General features: G+C 41.6%; 1 protein-coding gene and 1 long non-coding RNA gene across 4 annotated transcripts in view; one reads left to right on the forward strand and one right to left on the reverse strand.

The window, feature by feature from the left end:
• MAPKAPK5 (MAPK activated protein kinase 5) overlaps window positions 1-15,792 on the reverse strand; it is a 35,997-nt gene extending 20,205 nt beyond the window's left edge. For 2 of the 3 annotated variants that reach the window (XM_032310774.1, XM_032310773.1), the window contains exons 1-4: window positions 15,689-15,792; window positions 2,500-2,573; window positions 1,725-1,800; window positions 1,065-1,162 (exon numbers count right to left, since the gene is read on the reverse strand). In XM_032310774.1, coding sequence (XP_032166665.1) covers window positions 1,065-1,162; window positions 1,725-1,800; window positions 2,500-2,573; window positions 15,689-15,724 — 284 coding nt within the window. In that variant the 5' untranslated portion in view covers window positions 15,725-15,792. Of the gene's footprint in view, window positions 1-1,064; window positions 1,163-1,724; window positions 1,801-2,499; window positions 2,574-9,482; window positions 9,621-15,688 lie in introns of all 3 variants that reach the window. The other variant, XM_032310775.1, reaches the window with a different exon arrangement.
• A 672-nt stretch (window positions 15,793-16,464) lies between these two features.
• On the forward strand, window positions 16,465-18,191 carry LOC116572072. The gene is made up of 2 exons (XR_004278116.1): window positions 16,465-16,647; window positions 16,806-18,191. It is a non-coding gene; the product is annotated as an uncharacterized LOC116572072 (long non-coding RNA).
• Window positions 18,192-24,039: the final 5,848 nt, after the last annotated feature.

Below are 24,039 nucleotides of genomic sequence, written 5' to 3' on the forward strand. Positions count from 1 at the left end.
TCTCTGTCTATGTGTGTCTCTCTACACTCCTTCTCCCCACTATGCTAGTTTTCCATGTGACCCACAGCATACCCAGCAAGACAGCTGCTGGACAGGGTTACACAGGTACTAAAGAAAAGCAAAAATTCTCATGTTGTAAAAAAAAAAAAAAAAAAAAAAAAATCGGAACTCTGGTTACCATTCATTCTTTGATATAAATGCTTCCAGCTTCTATCCAAATGCTTTCACCAACAGAGCACAGTTGTGAGACATAGTCATAATTTCCCATTTGTTTTTACAAATCCATCTTCTTTCGCCACCTGGAAGACTCCTACCCACCCCCTTCAAGTCCTAGCCACGACATAAGCACTCTGTGAGACACCTCCCCTCCCCAGCCTATAGTCAGCAGCTCTCTTCTCCTTTATAAGCTCAAAATATGTTATGGAGGCCTCTTCTTGGTGCCTATCACATTGCTATGATGATAGGTTTACATCTCAGTCCCCAGTAGAAATCATACCTTATTTAACTTTGAATTCCCTGGAAGACACTTAGAATGCCACCCAGTGGGCTTGCCAAACATTTGGCAGCTAAAAGAATAATGTTGATTTCTTCCTTTAAAAGGATGTCAGACTAAGCAATAAAGGCTTGTTGCCATAGCAACTCTAAGCCAGTGCCTAGTATAATCTGGTCCCCTTTCACTAATTTGAAATAGAATCTGTTTTAATTCCACACTACATACTTTTTTTTTTTTTTAAGAGGAAGTAATCACAATAATCAGGGGGTACCAGAGAGTGGTGGGGCAGAGATGAAACAAGACTGGCAATGAGTTGGTAACTGCTGAAGCTGGGTGACGGCTGCCTGGGGATTCATTATACAATTCTGTCTGCTTTTACAAATGTTTGAAGATTTCCAAAATAAAAAGAAGAGAAGAGAGAAAGAGGGAGGGAAGCAGGCAGGGAGGGAAGGAGGGATGGAGAGAAAGGGGAAGGCAGAAAAAAACAGCACAAAAGAGAAGAAAACCCCACTATACCTTGGCCTATGTGTAAAGAGGAGGACATGTGGTGATCACCTCCATGCGGTCTTACCTGGGGCTGGACTCATGAGGAAACTGTACACTGTTAGCAAACACTTCAATAATTTGAACTATATTTGGGTGTGTGGCACACATCATGTGCAGACGTACCTTAAAGAGAACAGAGGAAACATACACCTCACCAACAGATTTACTTTCTGCTACCCCATTCATTAGCAAATGAAAATCTGGCAACTAACTTATTTTGTTTCAGAAATTATTCATATATCTCTAAGCAAAAGAATACATCTTCCACTGCACATATTACTAGTATGTCTTCACCAGACCCAGATGACTTAAAACAAATGTATGTTTTTTAGAACTAGAAACACATCCTCACAGCCCTCCTGCAGCACACTTACAAGACACTAGTCGCCATTCTCTACTCTTCAAGGATTTTGTCCAATAAGTACAAGCTGAGGTAAACCTGAATACTTCAGGGTATAAGAACCACATTAATTGAAAAAGAACAAGAGGTGGTTCAAAGAAGTTAAGACTGACAGCCTCTGGGACCACTTTGTAATGATAACAGGAACAGGAAAAAGGGGTATTTGTGGATATAAAATTCTTTAAGCATCTCTGTATTCCCTCCAGGAAGCTGCCTTACTTGTAAAAAGAATACTTCATAGGCACTTGAAATATTTAGGCAAACCAAGGCAATAAAGGGTCATACCTCATTTCTAGCTTTTGGACGATCAAAAAGAATTTTCAGTGCAAACCGTTCTTGAGTAGATTTCTTTACACAGACTCTAGATTTAGAGGAAAAAAATTCAATCAGAAATCATCTGTTATACTGAAAACTAATTTAACAAGTTTGTTCTTTTAGAATTGTACTTTTAATCAAGAATATATCTGGGTGCATTTCCAAACTTGCCCTGAGGGCTAGCAGGTGGAGAGGCAGAAAAGCCATTTCACCCTCCTGGCACAGGCCTCAGCTCCTGAGCCATGTGGAAGCAAACTGAGGACGGCCAAGGAAGGAATGGCCAAGGATGGCCTCTGCCAGCTAAAGGAAACTCTCATGGTAGCTCCACAGTTTCAATATCCTTTTCTTTCTTTTTGAGAGAGAGAGAGAGAGAATAGGGATTGAGGCAGAGGAAGAAGGAGAGAATCTTAAGCAGCCTCCACACCTAGGGTCACCCCAACACAGGGCTCGATCTCACAACCCTGAGATCATGACCTGAGCCAAAATCAAGAGTCAAACACTTAGCCAACTGAGTCACCCAGGTGCCCCAGTCTCGTACCATAAATGATTCTATGTTACAGATCATGTGTATCAGTCATTTGAATATATTTCGAAATGGATGAGGAAAAATCTTACATAAATACCTCCACTTGTTAAATTAAAGCTATTTCACAAATCTGGCACACCTGATGCTTCTAAAGTATGATATATGTCAAAAGGCCCTTTGCAGAGTAATTCTCCCATAGTTTGCACGTGGGTCTCTTACCTAACTGGACCACTAATTCCAGCTCCCAGCTTCTGAGTCCAATTGATATTGTATTCCTCTAAAATGGAGGTTTCCTATTAAAATAGAAAAGGGAGAGGCAGACAATGATTCTCCAATTAAAAAGCTGAATAACTGAGCAGGGTGGAACAGGTAACCTTATCACTCAGGATCTCATTTTCTTTCTTTCTTTTTTTTTTTTTAAAGATTTATTTATTTGACAGAAAGAGATCACAACAAGGCAGAGAGGCAGGCGGAGAGGGAGGAGGAAGCCAGCTCCCCACTGAGCAGAGAGCCCGATGCGGGGCTCAATCCCAGGATCCTGAGATCATCACCTGAGCCAAAGGCAGAGACTTAACCCACTGAGCCACCCAGGCACCCCAATATCTCATTTTCTAAGAGAAACTGATAAGCAGTGCTTTGCATTCTTTTGGCTTTATAATTAGGTATTTCTTCTAAATGACTAAGTCAGGAACTGTTCTCCAGCAAAAGAGAAAGCAAACACTTTTGGGTAAGAAGAAATTCTTCAGCTCACCCACAAGATACTCGGTGTTTTTCAGGGGCTGGGGGAGTGTGAGAGGAAGATATTCTTTCAAAATGCTTCACTGCTGAATACTCAATTGCTAAAATGAAATGGTCAGTGAATTTTCTGAAGTTCCAGAAAGACTGCTCTGATACAGGCTTCTATGATATAGTAGCCTATATCCTTGAAGAAGTTAATCAAATTGTTGAAATAACTAAATAAATTGAGACTTTTAAAAGTTCAAATAAGGTAGTAGTGACTATAATAGTAAATTTATCTAATTTTTAACAGCATCGTCTTCAGTACAAAAGTACTGTCATATTCACTGTGTAACTACTTTTTTCCTACTACTACTACTACTTTTTTCAGTTGTTTTATTTAGTTTTAATAGCTTTCAATAGTTCCCGATGCAGCCTCTATGATTTAGTGAAAGTTTTTATGGAATTCCTGTCTAATCACTATATGTTGAGCTTCCACTTACATAGGCTTTCAGGCATGAAAGCCATATATTTAAGTTATGGCAGGCTAAAATTCATTTTTCAGGGTTCCACGGAAGAAAAGGAAACCAACAGAGACCTTGAGAAATTAGGCGGTTAACTCATGAGATTTTCAAACTGTTTTGTTGCAATGAGAATCTAATAGAATCCCAATTCCCAGCATACAGGAACAGAATATCTGTCCATATAACACACATTCGTTGAGCAGTTGGTGTGTGTGCCAGACACGAGGCTAAGTTCAGAGATAGAAAAACTGAGCTTCTGCCCAATTAATATGCAAGTCTACAAAATAAGCTTACAGGGGCACCTGGGTGGCTCAGTGGCTTAAGCCTCTACCTTCTGCTCAGGTCATGATCTCAGGGTCCTGGGATCGAGCCCCGCATTGGGCTCTCTGCTCAGCAGGGAGCCTGCTTCCCCCCTCTCTCTGCCTGCCTCTCTGCCTGCTTGTGATCTCTCTCTGTCAAATAAATAAATAAAATATTGAAAAAAAAAATAAACTTACAATAGTCATCTCCACTTTTCTGCTGTCCAGTTCTTGATAAAGGTTCTCATCATATAATAAGTGCTCAATAACTGTGTAATATGAGACTAGAAAGGTAAACTAAAGCTGGATGATAGAGGGATATTGATTTGAAAAAGATCAGTTAGATCATTACACAACTTTGGTTCTAAAAAACTTCGGGCTTAAGGAGCTTGTCAAGGTGACACAGTGAGTTACAGGGACTAATAAGACTAGAGTCTATAGCTTTGGCATCTTCCCTAGCTTCATTCCAGCTATCAAAGTTAACTGCCTTACACTGAAGATTAGGGACAGATCTTGCCCAATCAGGGAGGTCCCAGGCTCTGTTCCCAGTCACCACCTCCTAAAAGAATTCAAACCTACCCATTTAACTTGCCTATCTCCTTCGTACGGCCTTTAGAAGTGTTTGAGAAGACAGGGAGGAATACAGGATTGGGAAGGAGGGAGTTGAGAGCATAGTCTAAGCTTCATGGTGGAATAAAACCATTTGCTATACCCCTCCTTTTCCTCAACTCTAATGAAAACATACACTCAGAGGAAATTCATGGAAAAGAGATTTGTTCCATGGAATTATTGGACTGTTCAAAGGACTGTTCATTCGCCCAGTTGCTAAGAAATAACATTAGACCAAATTCTTCAACTGTGCTGGTGCTTATTCAGATGGTACACTGCCTGATACACAGCCAAAACTGTTCAACTTGTAGAGGCTCTGATGAGGCTTAGCACTTGACATTACAGAAAGTAAGAGAGGCACTACCAGGCCTCTCTACAGCCCTGATTCCTGAACTCTGTTTTCCTGATACCTCTTGTCCTCTTTGGGAGGTTTCATTCCTGCACCTCTGTGCACGGTGCCATAAACACTAACCAGTCTAAGCCCTCAAGAAGCCTGGCTGGGGAAGAGAAACAACACTCTCTCATCTGTCAACTCTTATATGTGTAGATGGCCTATTTTCTCACATATTTTAATGACAAGGAGAATACAGTAAGGCATGGGTCAGTTAAAACCCTTCACTGAAGTAAATTATGGACTACTTCAAAGGCATCAATGACAAACACCCTGACTGAATTCTGCTAAAGAAATATATATACTGCCTTAAGTTAATAAGGATATAGATACATAGAATAAAGTAATTCTTCAGAATCCTTCTAGACCAAGGGTCAGGAAACCACAATCCACAGGCAAATCTATCCGTTGTTTATTTTTGTAAATAAGAAACAAAATATATTTGTGATAGATATAAAAATAATGATATAGTAAAAATGTTAACATTTACTGGATTAAAAAAAGAAGATACAACCATAGCTGTCTATAAAAGATATACTTTGGAATCAGAGAAGCAAACAAGTTAAAAATAAAAGGATTTAAATTATTATGCTGAGTAGACCGGGTATCCACATACAAGCAAAAGAACAAAGCTGGAAACTTAACCCCATATACAAAAGCTCAAAATGGATCAAAGACCTTAATATACAACCTAAAACAATAAAACTGTTAGGAAAAAACATATGACACGAGTTTTGTAACATTGTATTTGGCAATGATTTCTTGGATAAGACACCAAAGGAACAGGCAACAAAAGGAAAACTAGACAAGATGAACATGAAAACGTAAAAATTTTGTGCATCATAAAACACTATTAACAGAGTAAAAAAGGCAACCCACATAGTGGAAGAAAATATCGCAGCTCAAGTACCTGATAAGGGATTAATATCCAGAATATACAAGAATTCCTAAAACTCAAAAACAACCTGTTCCAAAAAATGGGCTGAAAACTTGAGTAGACATTTTCCCAGATACACAGATGGCCAATAAACACAGGAAAAGGTGCTCAGCATCACTAATCAAGAAGAAATACATATAAAAACTCCAATGAGATAAAACTTCACACCCGTTAGGATAGCTACTATCAAAAAACAAAGAAGTAGTGGTGCCTGAGTGGCTCTGTTGGCTAAGCGTCAGACTCTTGATCTCAGCACAGGTCTTAATCTCAGGGTTTTGAGTTCAAGCTCCATGGTGAGTGTGGAGACTACTTAAAAAACAAACAAAATAACAAGTATTGGTGAAGATATGGAGAGACTGGAACCCTTGTGCACTGCTGGTGGGAATGTACAATGGTACATTTCCAATGTCATGAAAAACAGAATGGCAGTTCCTCAAAAAAAAATTAAAAACAGAATTACCATGTGATCCAGCAAATCCACTTCTGGGTATATACCCAAAAGAACTTAAAAAAGGGTCTTCAAGAGATATTTGTATATCCATGCTCATAACAACTATTCATAATAGCTAAAACATGGAAAGAACCTAAATGTCCATATACATATGATAGAATATCACTCAGCCTTAAAAAGTAAGGAAATTCACAAATATGCTACAATATGGATGCACCATGAGAATATTATGCTAAGTGAAATAAGCCAGTCACAAAAAGACAAATACTGTATAATTCCATTTTTCTGAGGTACTTAGAGTAGTCAATATTATAGAGATGGAAAGTAGAATGGTGGTTGGTAGATGCTGGGGGAAGGAGGCAGAGGAGTTACTATTTAATAAGTACAGAGTTTCAGCTTTACAAGATCAACAGAATTATACAGATGGATGGTGGTGATGGTCGCACATTATATATATATATTTAATACCAGTGAAGCGTACATTTAAAAATAGTTAAGATGATAAATTTTATGTTATGAGTGATTTTATTACAATTTTTTAAAAAGATTTTATTTATTTATTTGACAGAGAGAGAGAGCACACACAAGCAGGGGGAATAGCAGGCAGAGGGAGAAGCAAGTCCCTGCTGAGCAAGGAGTCCGATGTAGGACTCAACCCCAGATCCCTGGGATCATAACCTGAGCTAAAGGCAGATGCTTAACCGACTGCCAGGCACCCCTTTTTACAACTTTTTAATGGAGAAAAAAGTAAAAGGATGGAAAAAGATATACCATGAGTAACCATAAGAGAACTGAAGTAGCTATACAGACAATAAACAAAATAGACCTTAAAACAAAAGAGGTTAATAAAAAGGCACTTTTTATAAGGATGAAAAGGTCAATTCAACAGGAAGATAAGATGATTATAAACATTTATGCAACCACCTAACAACAGAGTCCAAAAATATATGAAGCAAAAATTGAGAGAATACAGGAGGAAAATAGACAATTCAAAAATCAGTAATAGAAAAGCTAAACAGAAAACCATCAAGATGGAGAAGATAACACTGTCAACCAACTTGACCTGACCTCTATAGAACACTGCATCCAACAACAGGAGAATATACGTTCTTCCCAAGCACATATGGAATATTCTTCAGGATAAAGCATATGCTGAACCACAGTCTCAGTAAATTTTTACAAACTTAAAACATATAAAGTTCTTCAACCATAACAGAATTAAGCTATAAATCAATTAAGCTAGAAATCAACAAAAATTTTTAAATTACATAATACTACTAAATAAACAATGGGTCAAAAAAAGAAACAGAAATTAGGAAATATTTTGCTCTTGGGGCACCTGGGTGGCTCAGTCATCGAGCGTCTGGCTTCAGCCCAGGTCATGATCCCATGACCCTAAGATGGAGCCCCATGTCGCAAGGAGCCTGCTTCTCCCTCTCCCACTCCTCCTGCTTGTGTTTCCTCTCTAGTTGTCTCTCTCTGTCAAATAAAAAAATGAAATCTTTAAAAAAGAAGTTTTGATCTGAATGAAAATAAAAACACAATACAGCAGTCCCCCCTTATCTGTGGGGTTTCATTCCAAGACTCCCAGGGAATGCCTGAAATCAAAGCTGGTGCCAAATCCCATATATATATTATGTTTTTCCTATCATACATATCTATGATAGAGTTTAATAATTTAGTTTATATAACTTAACATTATAAATTACAATTTATAAATTAGGCATGGTATGAGGCTAACAATAATTAATAATAAAATAGAACAACTATAACAATCATCTGTAATTAAATTTATGTAAATGTGATCTCTCTCTCACACACAAATATCTTTTTGTACCACACTCATTCTTCCTCTTCTTGTGATGGTGTGAGATAATAAAGTGCCTATGTGATCAGATGAAGTGAGGTGAATGACGTATGCGACAAGGCATTAGAGTACTAATGACCTTCTGATGGCTCAGAAGAAGAACTGTCTGCTTCCAGACTATGGCTGACCATGGGTAACTAAAACCATGGAAAGCAAAACCATGGCTCTGAGGGGATTATATGCTAAACTTTATGATGTGCAGGTAAAGTGGTGTTTAATGTAAATTTACAGCTCTAAATCCCTAAATTAAAAAGATTACAAATCAATAACCTAAGCTTCCACCTTGAAAAACTAGAGAAAAAGAAATACACTCAAAGCAAACAGAAATAATAAAAACTAGGGTAGAAATTAAAACAGAAGACTGAAAATTCAAAACCAAAAGTTGACTCTTCAAAATGACAAAATTAACAAACCTTCAGCTAGACTGAAGAGAGAAAAAAACACAAGTTGTTAATATTAGAAATGAAAGAGGGGGCATCACAATTGACTTTATAGGAATCAAAGCATTATAAAGGATCACCATTAACAATTTTATGCCAAGAAACTAGACCACTAGATGAAATGGACAAATTCTAGAAAGACATAAATTACTAAAACTCACTCAGAAAGAAATAGAAAATCTGAATACATCTGTAACAAGAAACTGAATTAATAACAACAATAAAAATCTTCCCACAAAGCAAAGACTTGACCCACATTTTTGGTGGTAAATTCTACCAAATCATTTAAAGTGCAGTTTCTCATCTCAGCATCACTGACATTTTGAAGCAGGTACTTCTTTGTTGTTAGATTGTCCTGTGCATTATTAAGATGTTCAGGAGCATTCCTGGCCTCTACCTGCTAGATGCCAGAAGCATCCCCCACCTGCACTGAATAATCATAATGTCTCCAGACACTACCAAATGTCTTATGAGGGACAAAAATTACCCCCTATTGAGAACTATTGATTTGATGAAGTAATACCAAACCTCCACACAAATTCTTCCAGAAAATAAAGAAGGGTATACTTCCCAACTCATTCTGAGTCACGTATTACCCTCATACCAAAGCTAGACAGAGGCATCAGAAGAAAACTAGAAACCTGTATCTCTCATGAATACAGTTACAAAAATCCTTGGCAAAATTATTAGCAAACTGAATACAGAAACATGTAAGAATAATTTCACATCAGCCTAAGTAGGGTTCATACCAAGAATGAAAGATTGGTTTAATATCAGAAAATCGGTTAATGTTACTATATACCACATTAAGAATAAAGAACAAAAACTGTATGAACAACTCAACAGGTGAAGAAAAAGCATTTAACAAAAATTCAATACCTATTCCTGATTAAAAAAAAAACTCTCAGCAAACAAGAACAGAAGGAAACTCCTCAATTGGACAAAGGACATCTACAAAACCACTTACTCAGTGATAAGTCTTTAATGCTTTCCCCCTGAGATCAGGAACAAGGCAAGATGTCCACTTTTGCCACTTTCATTCAACATTGTACCTGAGGTTCTACCCATGGCATAAGGCAAGAAAACAAAATTAAGAGCATACATCCTGTAAAGGAAGAAGTAAAATGGTATTTATTTGCTGTGAAAACATGATTTTTATATGTAGAAAATCCTAAAGAACCTACAAAACAACAAAAACAAAATCTAGAACTTAGCAACTGTGATAAGGATGCAAAACACATTATCAAAATATATAAATGAACTATATTTTTATACACTAGTGACACACAATCCAAATGAAATTAAACAATTCTAAATAGCATTACAAAGAACAAAATATTAGGCATAAATTTATTAAAAAGTGTAAGATCCATACACTGAAAACTACAAACACATTGCTAAGAGAAACAGGAGAAGCCCTAATGAAATGGAGAGCTATACCATGTTCACAGATTAGAAGACAATATTGTTAAGATGGCAACTGTCCCAAACTGACCTACAGATTCAACGGAACCTCTGTCAAAATCCCAGCACTCTTTTTTGTAGAAACAGACAAGATGATTCTAAAATTTGTCTGGAAATACAAAGAACCTGAAGAGGCAACTTAATTTTGAAAAAGAGAAACCAAGTTTGTTCTCATACTATCCAATTTTGGAAATTTTACTATAAAGCTTCAGTAATCAAATTAAGTATGCTACTAGCATAAGGATAGTCCTATCGATCAAGAACAGAACAGAGAATCCAGAAATAAACTCACACACTGATGATAAACTGATTCTTGAAAAAGGTAATACATAGTAACTATATAGGCAAATGACAGTGTTTTGAACAAACTGTCCTGGAACAACTGGATATCCATATTAAAGACAAACAAACAAAACTTTAGACCTATATGTAACACCACACATAACAGTTAATTCCAAGTGGATATTAGACCTAAATAAACAACTAAAAACTACAAAATTTCTAGAAGAAAATGTAATTGAAAAGTCTTGTAACCTGAGGCTAGGCAAAGATTTCTTAGCTATGACACTATAAGCACAATCCATAAAAAAAAAAAAAGAAAAAAAAAAGATAAACTGGACTTCATCAAAATTAAAACCATTAAAAGTGAAAAGATAAGCCACAGACTGGGAAAGATATTTGCAGATCATATATCTGATAAATCACTTTTATTCAGAGTTTAGAAAGAACTCTTCTAACTCAATAAAAGCAGCTCAATTTAAAAATGAGTAGGGGTGCCTGGGTGGCTCAGTGGGTTAAGCCTCTGCCTTCGGCTCAGGTCATGATCTCAGGGTCCTGGGATCGAGCCCCGCATGGGGCTCTCTGCTCAGCGGGGAGCCTGCTTCCCCCTCTCTCTCTGCCTGCCTCTCTGCCTACTTGTGATCTCTGTCAAATAAATAAATAAAATCTTAAAAAAAAAAAAGAAAAAAGAAAAGATATATAAATGGCAAACAAGCACATGAAAAGCTGACCAGCAATATTAGTCATTAGTGTCAGGCGAACGTGTTACCACTACACTACGGAAACAATCATTAGTGAAATGCACATTAAAACCACAATCAGAACAACTACACAACCACTAGGATGGCTAAAATGGAAAGACTAACAATACCAAATATTTGTCAGAAGGGAAACAAAAATAAAAACAAAGACAAAAAAACCCAAAAAACAAAAAAGGCCCCTCAAACACTACTGGTAGGAATGAATAATGGTAAAGCTACTCTGGAAAAGTTTTGCAGTTTCTTAAAAAGTTAAGCATAAACTTACTGTACCACCCAGTAATTCCATACCTCAGTATTTACCCAGAAGAAATTAAAACAAGGGGCCCCTGGATGGCTCATTGGGTTCAGCCTCTGCTTTTGGCTCAGGTCATGATCTCAGGGTCCTGGGATTGAGCCCTGCATCAGGTTCTCTGCTCAGCAGGGAGCCTGCTTCCCCCTCTGCCTACTTGTGATCTCTCTCTCTCTCTTTCTATCAAATAAATAAAATCTTTTAAAAACGTAATTAAAACAAATATTTACACAAAAACTTGTATGGGCAAGTTTATCATTTTGTTCATATTAGCTAAAACTGGAAACTAGAATCTAAATGTCTTATCAACTGGGGATGAATAAACAATAAAGATTACTCGACAATAAAAAAAAAAACTCCTAATATATGCACTAAAAAGTATTGTAAGTAAAAGAAGCCAAATACATAAGACTACGTATTCTACAATTCCATTAACTTGGAATTCCTAGAGACAAAACTAGTGGCAGAAAGTGTATCAGTGGTTGTCAGGAGTGGGGAGTGGGAGTAGAGGCTGACTACAAAGAGGCAAAAGGAACTTTCTAGGGGGATAGAAATATTTTTATTTCTTTTAAAGATTTTATCCAGGGGCGCCTGGGTGGCTCAGTGGGTTAAGCCGCTGCCTTCGGCTCAGGTCATGATCTCAGAGTCCTGGGATCGAGCCCCGCATCGGGATCTCTGCTCAGCGGGGAGCCTGCTTCCTCCTCTCTCTCTGCCTGCCTCTCTGCCTACTTGTGATCTCTCTCTGTCAAATAAATAAATAAAATCTTAAAAAAAAAAAAAAAAAGATTTTATCCATTTATGGGGCGCCTGGATGGCTCAGTGGGTTAAAGCCTCTGCCTTCGGCTCAGGTCATGATCCCAGGGTCCTGGGATCGAGCCCCGCATCGGGCTCTCTGCTCCTTGGAGAGCCTGCTTCCTCCTGTCTCTCTGCCTGTCTCTCTGCCTGCCTCTCTGCCTACTTGTCATCTCTATCAAATAAATAAATAAAATCTTTAAAAAAAAAAAAAGATTTTATCCATTTATTTGAGAGAGGAGAATGCAGGGTTGGCACGGGGGAGAGGTCTGGGGTGAGGAGGGGAGAGGCAGAGAGAGAGAGGGAGAGAATCCCAAGCAGGCTCTACACCCAGCACGGAGACCAAGGCAGGGCTTGATCTCATAAGCAAGATCATAACCTGAGTCAAAACCGAGTCAGACACCCAACACACTGAACCACACAGTTGCCCTGGGATGGAAATATTCTAAAACTGGATTGAGATGATTGTGATGATAGTTGCACAACTCTGTAAACTTACTAAAAAGTCTTCAACTACACACTTACATTGAGTGAATTTTAGGGTATATAAATTATACTGCAATTTTTAAAATATTTTTTAAAACTAAGGAAATGAATTTTCACTAAATTCATCAAATATTAATAACTCTGCCATATACAGGGTGCCTGGATGGCTTAGTTGGTTAAGCGTCTGCCTTTGGCTCAGGTCATGACCCCGGGGTCCTAGGATCCCGTCTGGCATCAGACTCCCTGGTCAGCGGGAAGCCTGCTTCTCCCTTTCCCACTCAACTTGGCTTGTGTTCCCTCTCTCGCTGTGTCTCTGTCGAATAAATAAATAAAATCTTAAAAAAAAAAAAAAAGAAGAAGAAGAAGAACTCTGCCATATACCAAGGAAGGCAAATACATAAGCGATCCCTAATTCCAAAATGCTTTCTCCAGGTTTAGCTAAGTGCCTTAGGAATAGTGAGGTCATGGGGCTAGAGGAGAAGAGACAGAAATGAGAAGACAGAGCCTAAGGTTGTTGCCTTGGCCATATCCTAATTATTCTGAAGAGAAATAGGATGAGATGTTAATCAGACTGCTCTTACGTAGTCAGGCAGCAGAAGTTTTTTTGTTTTCGTTTTTGTTTTTTAAGATTTTATTTATTTGTCAGAGAGAGAAAGAGAGACGGAGCAAGCATGGGGAGCCACAGGCAGAGAGAGAAGCAGGCTCCCTGCTGAGCAAGGAGCCCATCCCAGGACCATGGGATCATGACCAGAGCCAAAGGCAGACGCTTAACCAACCAAACCACACAGGTATTCTAGGAAGCAGAAGTTTAAATGGTCTGATTAGCCCAGGAAAACAGCTTTTCCAGCTAACTACACTGGTCTTAGACTTCACCACTGAGGGACAGTCTCAAGAAAGCAAAACAATGAATATAATACAATGCCACAGAGAAGTTCTATTTGATGTGATGCTGGCTGGCGTGCAAGGGAGTATATCCTAGTCAGTACTGGTTGTCAGATCCGATATTTTCAACTCCATTTATTTATGTTGGTTGGACACACTCAAACTAGTAGGCAGACTCACCAATGACTGTCAAGTACATGAAGAAAAGCTAAAAAAAATTTAAGAAAGTCAGATTGGGCAATAGTGATCAAGTGAAGAAATTAAGACTTTCTTAAAATACTCTTTAGTTGCTATGAGCTAATATTCATTAAGTTCCTACTAAATGTTAGGGATTATTGTAAGCACATTTAGATATATTTGTTCATTAAATACTCAAAAAACCCTATGAGCTGTGGAGTGTTTTATCTCCTTTCTATGAGTGGGGAAACTAAGGGACAGAGAAGTGAAGTGACTTACTCAAGGACACAGCTAATGAATGGCAAGGCTGAGATTTTAACCCTTGAGTTTACCTAGAGAAACAGTGGTAACCACTATATAACATTGCTACATTGCCTCCCCATTTATATATTTATCCATTACAACTGTGTCCCTTTTCTGTTCAAAATTCCCTAGTGTTCCTCTGTACTCAAGGTCGAAGCCAGAGTCCCTACAATGGTCTACAAGCCCCTATGTTCTCTAGCTTTCCATCATCTCCCTACAACATAATCACTGACCTACTGCGTTCACTTTGCTGTTCCTGGATCACGCAAGACTTATACCTACCTCAGAGCCTTTGTATCTGCTGTTCCTACTGCCTGTCATACTATTCTCTGAGAGAGTGGAAGATTGCTTCCTCGTTCCCTTCAGACCTCTACACAAATGTGACCTCCTCAGGGAGGCCTTCCCTGATTACTCTTCCTAAAATAATACCCCCCACCCTTCTCATAATTATAAGCACTTCGCAATGTTTATTACCTAACTCCACCATCTAGAATATAAGCTCCATGAGAGCAGGGCCATCTGGGAGTGTGGCTTTGCACCACCAGTGCCTAAGACAGCACTTGGCAAAAAACAGACAATACCTGAATTTAAAAAAATCTGCCATATATGTTTTGAGTCACAACCCAATCATATAACTTTAGGTAACAATTCATGACCCTGTACCAATAAAATCCAAACCAAAAGAAAAAAAATGCAGTCTTTTAGAACCGTTATTTCTATTACTTAAGATTTGATCTTCCTTAATGTGTATGTGTATATTTCCATGCCTTCTTTAAAAGGTGAAGTTCCTTTGGAAAGACAGATGACTTCTATAAGCTTTGCTAAACAAAAAATTATTACAAGTGTGACTTTTTAACTGTGTATCGAAGGGGGAAAATAAACCTAAGTTGCCAATGGATGCCTGTCCTTCAAGGGAAAATGAAATTCTTAAATACACTTATTTAATACTGCAAAATAAGTAAATTATACATACTGAACTTCGGGCTCAATTTACACAAGATTCTAATTTCCTAAAGACAGCTAGATGAGTTTCTGACTATTAATACCTCAAAGTTAGCCTATTAAAAAAAAAGTAAAAAGCACATTTTTAAAAACTTTTCACTTTATTTGGGTCATTTTAGAACACACATATTTGATTTGTTGTGGTTGTTAACAGAGCAGTAAGTCACAGAACACCATGAGCTCTTCCTCAATAAATTAAATGCTCCCTAGGAGGAGAGGAAAAAGGAAAAGGTGAGGGAACATACGCAAAAGTAAACACAGTATGTGCCAAAAGACAGATTTTTGTAAGAAGGCGAGCCACCCCTTCTGAAACTCCAAGTTTTGAGGAGGCTGGTTTCAAACAAATGGAGAGCGATGGGTAAAGTCCAACTCTCCAAATACTGTTGTAGATCATCCGGAAACAAATACTGGAGGCACTTGGAGACTGATCGAAAGTGGAGTAGGGCCCTCTCCTTCCCACTCATAACAAGTATCTCCACTCCACTCACCTTGCGATTTAGATGAGTACAAATCACATCCCTACTTTAATCAGGGAAGTCAGAGGGAGTCGGACATCCCTCCCTATATATACACAAACCATTCGCCCCAGGGCTGTAAAACGCAGTCCACGGAATCTGGAAAGACAGAAACCCGGAGTCGCTGGCATCTCTTACTCCAAGTTCTCTCCGCTTTCTGAGGCTGAGCCGAGAGGAATGCCACAGGGACAAAGCGGGGAGGAAGGGGGCATCTCCCCCTTACCTTGATGGCTTTCTCCATGTCGCTCTCCTCGGACATGCTCCGTGGCGCCTCTACGGCCGGGAGCGGCGGAGACTGCGCACCGTAGTCCCACCGTAGCCGAGGGAGCACTGGGCTCGGCGTTCGGGCCCCCGGGCCTCGGGGAGACTGGCAGCAGCCGCCCCCAGGGACCGGCGGGGATGAGGGCCCCGGCGCCGGTTCCGCTTCGGTGGGCGGCTCTAGGCTGGCGGCGGCGGCCCCCGGGGACAAGCCTTTGTGCTGGGCCCCGCGCGGCCGCCTCCCGGCTTCATCCCCGGCCGGGGAGGCAAGCTCCCGGGGCAGGGCGAGGCGGGGAGGGTCCCCGTCCGGGGCGCGATGTAGAGGCCTCGCGGGGCCGCCGATTAGGCCTGGGCTCGCCAGGTCCTAATGAGGAACCTGCGCCTCCGTCTCCGCCGCCGGCACCGCTGCGAAGCCGAAGCCGAGGCCGCCGCCGCCGCCGCTGCTGCTCCCGATGCCGCTTCAGCGCCACACATCGCCGGGACACCCGCGCCGGGCAGCCCTGCCGGCCGGCCGCCCGCCTGCCGGCTCTGTGTCCCGCCTGAGCTACGGGCCGCCCCTCCTGCCGCCCGACTCCTTTCCCCCACGGCTGCACGCGCTGCTCGCCGCCGTCCGCGGGGGTTTCCGAGCGCCCCCAAATCACCAGGTTGATTTGCAGGCGTCTGCCAGGGCCCCCTCAAGCTGCGCCATACTCAAGACAGGCCCCGGGGCCCTCCGCAGCGCTAGCGTCGCGCTGATGGCGTAAGACGGGGGCGGAGCCACTGGAGAAGGCCGCCTGACTGGAGTGGCGTTCGCGCTACCTGAAGCCTCTCCCCGGCGGAGAAAGAGGTTCCTTCCGCCAGAAACAGACTTCGCGAAGGAGCCGGGGCGGGATGTTTCAACACCGGATGAAGAAGAGGAGACGGAGGTCCTGGACGGGTCCAGCGGTAAGAGAACAGAACGGTGTATAATAATCGCAGTCATCGTTACATGTTCGGAGGGCTAATTTTACGTGAGGCTCTCTTAGCCCACCAGGTTCTTTCTGCTTTACAAAGGAGGCATTTGGTGCTACGAGGTAAGTATGTTCTTATCCCCGCGTTTACAGGTTACATAGCTGAGAAGTGGTCAAGTCCGGATTGGAACCCACGTTTGTGCCCCTTCCACTACACCAACTACCTGTCCCAGGACCTTGTACGCGCTGTTGGCAGATCGCCTCTTGGTGGGTCTTCATTCGTTCAGTTACGTACTGAGCACCACCCTGTACCAGCCCTGCCCGGCACTTGGGAAACAACCGAAACAAGAGTCGGTACCTCCTCAGTGCATCTTACTTTCAGGAAAGCCAAGCAGCAAATAAGCAGAGGGAGACACAGAGTTTGTAGATACTAAGAAGAAAGTGAACAGGATGCTGAGGTAAGAGGATAACTGGAGGTGGGGACCTTTCCTGGTTGATGATAGGGGAAGGGTTCCTAGGAGGTAACATTTAAGCTGAGACCCCTGAGAAACGAGAAGGAGCTGACCCTTGGAAATCTGAGGAGGAGAGTTCTGGGCGGGTGGAACAGCAGGTGCAAAAATCTTAAAAGTGCAAATAAGCTGAATATGTTCAAGGACCAGCCGAATGTTCACCGTAGCTGGAGCAGAGCAAGTCGAAGGAGAAAGTGACCAAGAATGAGGTTGGAGAGGTGGGCAGGGGCTGTATCATACACCCTAGGGTCATGGTAATGACTTTAGATTTTATTCTATGTCACTGGAAGGTTTTTAACCAAAGAGTGATGCAGTCGAAGTTAGTTATGTTTTGAAAGATCATTCTGCTAGATAGAGAAATATGGGCAAGCAAGAGTGGAGACATGGAGAGCTGTTAAGAGGCTATTGGCATAATCCAGATGAGCGATTATTTTGATGCTTGAACTCAGGCAGTGGCAGCAAAGATGGGGTGGACGGATTTATGGTATGTTTTGGGATCGAGTGGACAGTATTTCCTGAAGGATTCGATATGGAAGGTAAGAATAAGAAATGAAACAAGAGTAACTTATCCTGAGTCTGGCTTCAGCAACTGGAAGGGTGATGGTGCTGGTGAAGGTGGGGAATCCACAGTCTTTTTCTTTCGAGGATAATTTGAGGATTTTGTGTGATACAGCAGAGGATAACTCAAGTAATTGGATGTATGTTGTGGTGCGGATGTCGTCGTCCTCTTTGTTGGCCATACGCCACCCGTGCATTTCTCAGCCCCCTTTAAGTAGCAACCAGTGCTGTGTTCTTCCCAATGAAAAGTGAACAGGAGAGGTGTGCACCATTGTCGGGCTGGGTCCGGAAAATTGGTCAACAGGTGCTCTTACTTACTCTGCCAGCTAGACGATGATGAGAAGGTTCTGGAGAAGGCAAGGCTTCAAGATGGAAGATTCCTGAGTAGAGGAGAACCTCTGCTCCATTGACTTATATATCCACCCAGGACTGTTATATGGGAAAAAAATAAACCTTTATTGTTTGGCTCTTTTATGTATTTGAGTCTTTTTGTAATAGCAGCTTTACCTGTGCTAACTAATATAAATAAAAGCAGTGGTCCAGCAGCGAACTTTGGGAGGACATTTCTAGATGAATTGACATTATCCATAATAGGAAATAAAAGGTCCTTGGATTTATCCATTTGTTGCTTCCGTAATAATTTATCAGGTGCCTTGCTGTGTCAGGCACTGTGTTACATATAGAAATCCAGAGATGAAGAGCTCATACACTGAATCTGGCAGCTCAACTCATTGACGATTACTCTACGTGTTCTTCAACCACATTCCAAATACCATTTTAGGGGCACTAGGGTGGCTCAGTCGGTTTCAGTTCAGGTCATGATCTCAGGGTTATGCGATGGAACCCCATGTTAGGCTTTGGGCTCAGCGCAGAGTCTGATTGAGATTCTCTCTACCTCTAGCTCACACTGTCTGTCTCTCAAATAAATAAAAATAAAATCTAAAAAAAAATTTTTTATCAGAAAGACATGTCTAATTCTTATCCCCAATCTAAGTTAGATTTTCTTATTGTCTCATAACTTACGTTCTTGTACTTACCACAGTTTTTATTTATGTGTTGATTTGTTTGTTATTCTTATAGTATTTTTTCCCCAACTAGGCTGTAAATGATCTCAAGAGAAAGAATCTTACCTGTACTATTGACCACATCCTCAAAACTTAATCCATTGCAGGTGTTTAATAAATATTTGCTAAAGGAATCAGTGAATGGAGAAAGCAGAGCCCAGAGGAAGAAGTTTCCTCCATTTTTTGCTGGGGAGGTGGCTGTGGTAGGCAACTTCTAATGTAGCCATCAATGATGCCCACCTCTAGGTATTCATGATCTTGTGTAATCCCCTCACCCTGCTTATGGGCTGATCTGGGGACTTGCTTCTTCTTCTTCTTCTTCTTCTTCTTCTTTTTTTAAGATCATACTGCTCTTTTTTTTTTTTTCCTTAAGTTTTTGTTTGTTTGTTTTTTAAAGAGAGAGAGCATGAGAGGGGAGAAGGTGAGAGGGAGAAGCAAACTCCCCGTGGACCCAGGAGCCAGCCGTGGGACTCGATCCCGGCACTCCAGAATCAAAAGCTGAAGGCAGTCACTTAACCAACTGAGACACCCAGGCGCCCTGGGGACTTGCTTCTAATGATGAGATGTCCTGTCCCAGATTACATTACAGAAAAACTTTATCTTCCATCTTGGGCAGCCTCTTTTACTCTCTTCTCATTTGCTCTGAAAGAAGCCAGCTCAAATGTGAGGTTCTTTATTAGTTTCCTGGGGGCTGCCATAATAAATTACCATAAACTGGGTGATTTAAAATAACAGGAATTTTATTTTCTCACTGTTCTGGAAACCAAAAGTCTGAATTCTATGTGTTAGCAGAGCTGTGCTCCCTGTGAAGTCTCTAGGGGAGAATCCTTCCTTACCTCTTTAAGCTTCTGGTGGCTTGCAACAGTCCTCAGCATTCCTTGGGCAAAAGGAGTGCCTTACTCCAGTCTCTGTCTTCACATGGCCTTCTTCTCTGTGGCCTCTTCTCTTATGAAAACACTGTCATTGCATTTAGGGCCTGCCCTAATCCAGTATGTTTTTTTTAAGATTTTATTTATTCATTTGGCAGAGAGAGAGAGATCACAAGTAGGCAGAGAGGCAGGCAGAGAGAGAGAAGGGGGAAGCAGGCTCCCCGCTGAGCAGAGAGCCCCATGCAGGGCTTGATCCCAGGACCCTGAGATCACGACCTGAGCCGAAGGCAGAGGCTTAACCCACTGAGCCACCCAGGCGCCCCTGATTTTGTCTTAATTACATCTGCAAAGATGCTGTTTCTAAATAAGGCCACATTCTGAGGTTCCATGTGGACATAAATTTGGAGGGGAGGATACAAATCAGCCTACTATAGTTGCCTAGTAGAGGGGCCCACATGTCAAGGAACTACTGTCTCTTGCCAACTGACAATGAGAAGCTGAGACCTGCCAAAGGCCAAATAAATGACCTTAGAATGGATCGTCCCCCAGTTGAGCCTTGAGGTGATTACAGCCTTCTGTGCCAGGAGGAGGCACCCAGCTAAACTGTGCCCAAATTCCTGACCCACAGAAACTGAGATAACAAATGTTGTTTTGGGACATCGAATTTGGGAGTAATTTGTCATGCAGCATGGATAACTAATACAGATTTTGGTGCCTGGAAGTGGGATGCTGCCATAACAACTACCTAAAATGTGGGAGTGGCTTAGAACCAGGCAGTGATGGGGCGCCTGGGTGGCTCAGTGGGTTAAGCCTCTGCCTTCGGCTCAGGTCATGGTCTCAGGGTCCTGGGATCAAGACCCACATTGGGATCTCTGCTCAGCAGAGAGCCTGCTCCCCCCAACCTCTGTCTGCCTCTCTGCCTACTTGTGATCTCTCTTTCTCTCTCTCAAATCAAGTCTTTTAAAAAAAGAAAGAACCAGGCAGTGAACAGAGGCTGGAATGATTTTTAGGAGTGCATTAAAGAAAGCCTATCTTGAAGAAACTTATTAGAAATGTAGGCTTTGGGGCCACCTGAGTGCCTCGGTCGTTTAAGTGTCTGGCTTGGATCATGATCCCCAGAGTCCTGGGATGGAGCCCTGCTCAGTGGAGAGCTTTCTTCTCCCTCTGCCCCTCACCCTGAGTGCTCTCTCAAATAAATAAAATAATTTTTAAAAATCTGGACGTTGAAGATACTGTCAGTGAGGGCTCAAAAGGAAGTAAAGAACGTGTTACTGAAAACTGGAGGAAAGGGGATCCTGGATATGAAGTAACACAAGGTTTAGAAACAGTGCCTTCGAAAGGGAGAATGTTCCCAATGAAGTGGGTGATCTAATATGGCAGTTTCTTTTTTTTTTTTTTAATATATATTTTTTTAATTTTTATTTATTTATTTGACAGAAATCACAAGTAGGCAGAGAGGCAGGCAGAGAGAGAGAGAGGAGGAAGCAGGCTCCCTGCCAAGCAGAGAGCCCGATGCGGGAATCGATCCCAGGACCCCGAGATCATGACCTGAGCCGAAGGCAGCGGCCCAACCCACTGAGCCACCCAGGCACCCCTAATATGGCAGTTTCTAAGCAGAAGGTACTGCCTGGTTTTTATGAAACAGGAAAGAACCAGGACTTGACAGTTTTGAGATTTTAGTCTCTCTAGATGGCAGCCAGTGCTAAAATTTAGCAGTGGCTTTCAAGCAAGGATCAAACCCAGATTACTGCAAGGAAATCTGTCTGTCTTAGGGGTGCTGTTAGAAAATACCTGGCCCCCAAAATTCATGTCCCTGCACCCAAAATACATTCGTTCTATTTCAACAGGCTCAAAAATTAACTCTCCTACCTCAGCTCCAATGTCCAAAGAACCTAAATATCATCTAAATCACATGTGGGTGACACTAGGTATAATTCATCTTGAAACAAAATTCCTCTGTGGAATCAGATAAGTTACATGATTCCAAAATACAGTGGTAAGACATGTGCAGGCTAGCCATTCCCATTCCAAAACGGAGAAATCAGAAGAAGGAAAAGGGTGATGGGTGCCAAGCAAGTCCAAAACCTAGTAAGGCAAATACCATTAGATTTTTATTTTAAGGCTAGAGAATAATCCTCTCTGGTTTGAGATTCTGCCCTCTGGACCCATTGGGGTTGCAGTCCTACCCCTGCAGCTTTGCTAGATGAGGTCCCACTCACATGGCTCTGCTAGGTGGCCCAGTCCTGCCCCCAGGCCTCAGATGAATCCTCTCTGGCCTGTCAAAACCAAGGCATTGGCCCTGATGATTCTGAATTGCCTTTGGGGTCATCTTTCTCTTTTCTTGAAGAATAGTGCACATTCACAGCCACTTAACTTTGTTGCCCTGTTTTATAGAATCTAAGAAGACCAGAAGCCTTCCTTCATATCTTCCTGTCTTGGTTCCCTTCAGTTCAAACAAGCATTGTTTCTGCTCCTATAATCTCTATCATGTTAGTCTCTACTAACAAGTTTAGATGTATAATGTGTTATCTCTACTCATGATAGTGTCTATCATGTGATCGTCCAACCACATCTTTCGGTGTTCTCTTTCAAACACAGTTTCTAATATTTTGGAATATGGACAGGCTGAGGATTTTCTAAATCTTTAGGTTCTAGTTCCTTTTGGTTTAACAGTTCTTTCTTAGGCTCATCTCTTTCCTTTCACATTTTATTAGTAGGAGGAGGAATCAAGCTGCTGTCCAAACACGTCTTAGAAATCTCTGTTGAGGGCGCCTGGGTGGCTCGGTGGGTTAAGCCGCTGCCTTCGGCTCAGGTCATGATCTCAGAGTCCTGGGATCAAGTCCCGCATCGGGCTCTCTGCTCAGCAGGGAGCCTGCTTCCTCCTCTCTCTCTCTCTGCCTGCCTCTCTGCCTACTTGTGATCTCTCTCTGTCTAATAAATTAAAAAAAAAAAAAAAGAAATCTCTGTTGAGTATCCAGTTTCATTGCTCTCAAGTTCTGCCTTCAAAAGCACTAGGACACAGTTCAACCAAGTTCTTTTCCATCTTGCAATAAGGATTACCCTTTCTCCATTGTCCAACAACATGCTCCCCCATTTTCCTCTAAGGCCTCACCAAAATGGACTTTCCCATCCACATTTCTAGCACACACCTCTTGACTCTTCCAGCCTCTCCCCATTACCCAGTTCTAAAGTCACTTCCACATTTTTAGGTATTTGTCACAGCAACACCCTCACTACTCAGTACTAAAATCTGTCTTCATCAGCTTGAGCTACTATAACAAAATACCATAGACCGAGCATCTTAAAAATAGACATTTATTCCTTACAGTTCTGGAGGCTGGGAAGCCCAAGATCAAGATGTGGGCAGATTTGACTCCTGGCAAGACCCTGTTCCTGGCTTGCAGATGACCACCTTCTTGATGTGTCCCTCACGTGGTGGAGAGAAAGCCTCCTCGAGTCTCTTTTCTTGTAAAGACACTAATCCCATCATCCTCATGACCTCCTCCAAACGTAATGACGACCCAAAGGCCCTACCTCCAAATAACATCACGGTAGGGGTTGGAGCATCAACATATGAATTTGGTGGGGACCATAACATGGCCTAAAGGTAAAGTAGAAGGTGTGACTATATAATAGTTTGTGAAGACTTCAGACAATCAAAGGTGGTACCTCAGAAGCCTGTTCAGTCATGGAAAGGGTCCTCTAGAGACACTCAGGGTGCTTCTCCCAGATCCTGTCAAACATAAGGCCTCTAGGATGCTTGAGGTCATTGTTCCTCAACAATCACAGCAGAAACTGAAGGTAGAGGAGGACTTTGTTCAGGGAGATTTGTGGGTGTGGCTTTGATTTAATGGTGTGAACACCCATTAAGATTCCAGGAAGCCCAGGAGTTCTTGAAAGAGTCATATTTGGACTCTTGGACTGAAGGAGAAAGAGACAGAATAGGCTGAAAAGAGGCCTTCAGACCTCCAGGATTCTGGCAGGAAGCCCACTGAGGTGCTCAGCTGCACATATGTGCTACTTTTTATGAAATAGGATGACTCAGAGTAGAGCCAAGAGCCATGGATAATCATTCTCAGGCTCTGAGAACTCCTGAGGGAGTTGCCAACATTTGCCCAGCTGTGGGACTTACTGTGGGCCAGTGACTCCTTTGTGCCTCTCGGAAGAATGTCCATCACTGTTGTCCTCGGCTGGTCACACTATAGTATGCTGGGGAGACAAATAATTTGCCTCCTTATTTTCATAAATCTACAGATTGAAAAAATCTATACATTGAGGAAATGTACTTAAGGAACTATACTTAAGGGATTAATTTACACCTAGACTTGATTTATTTTTGAGATTCTGGACTTCCTGCTGATGCTATAGTGGCATGAGGTTTTTGAGG

The sequence above is a fragment of the Mustela erminea genome, chromosome 13, assembly GCF_009829155.1.
Source record: "Mustela erminea isolate mMusErm1 chromosome 13, mMusErm1.Pri, whole genome shotgun sequence".
NCBI lineage: Eukaryota > Metazoa > Chordata > Mammalia > Carnivora > Mustelidae > Mustela > Mustela erminea.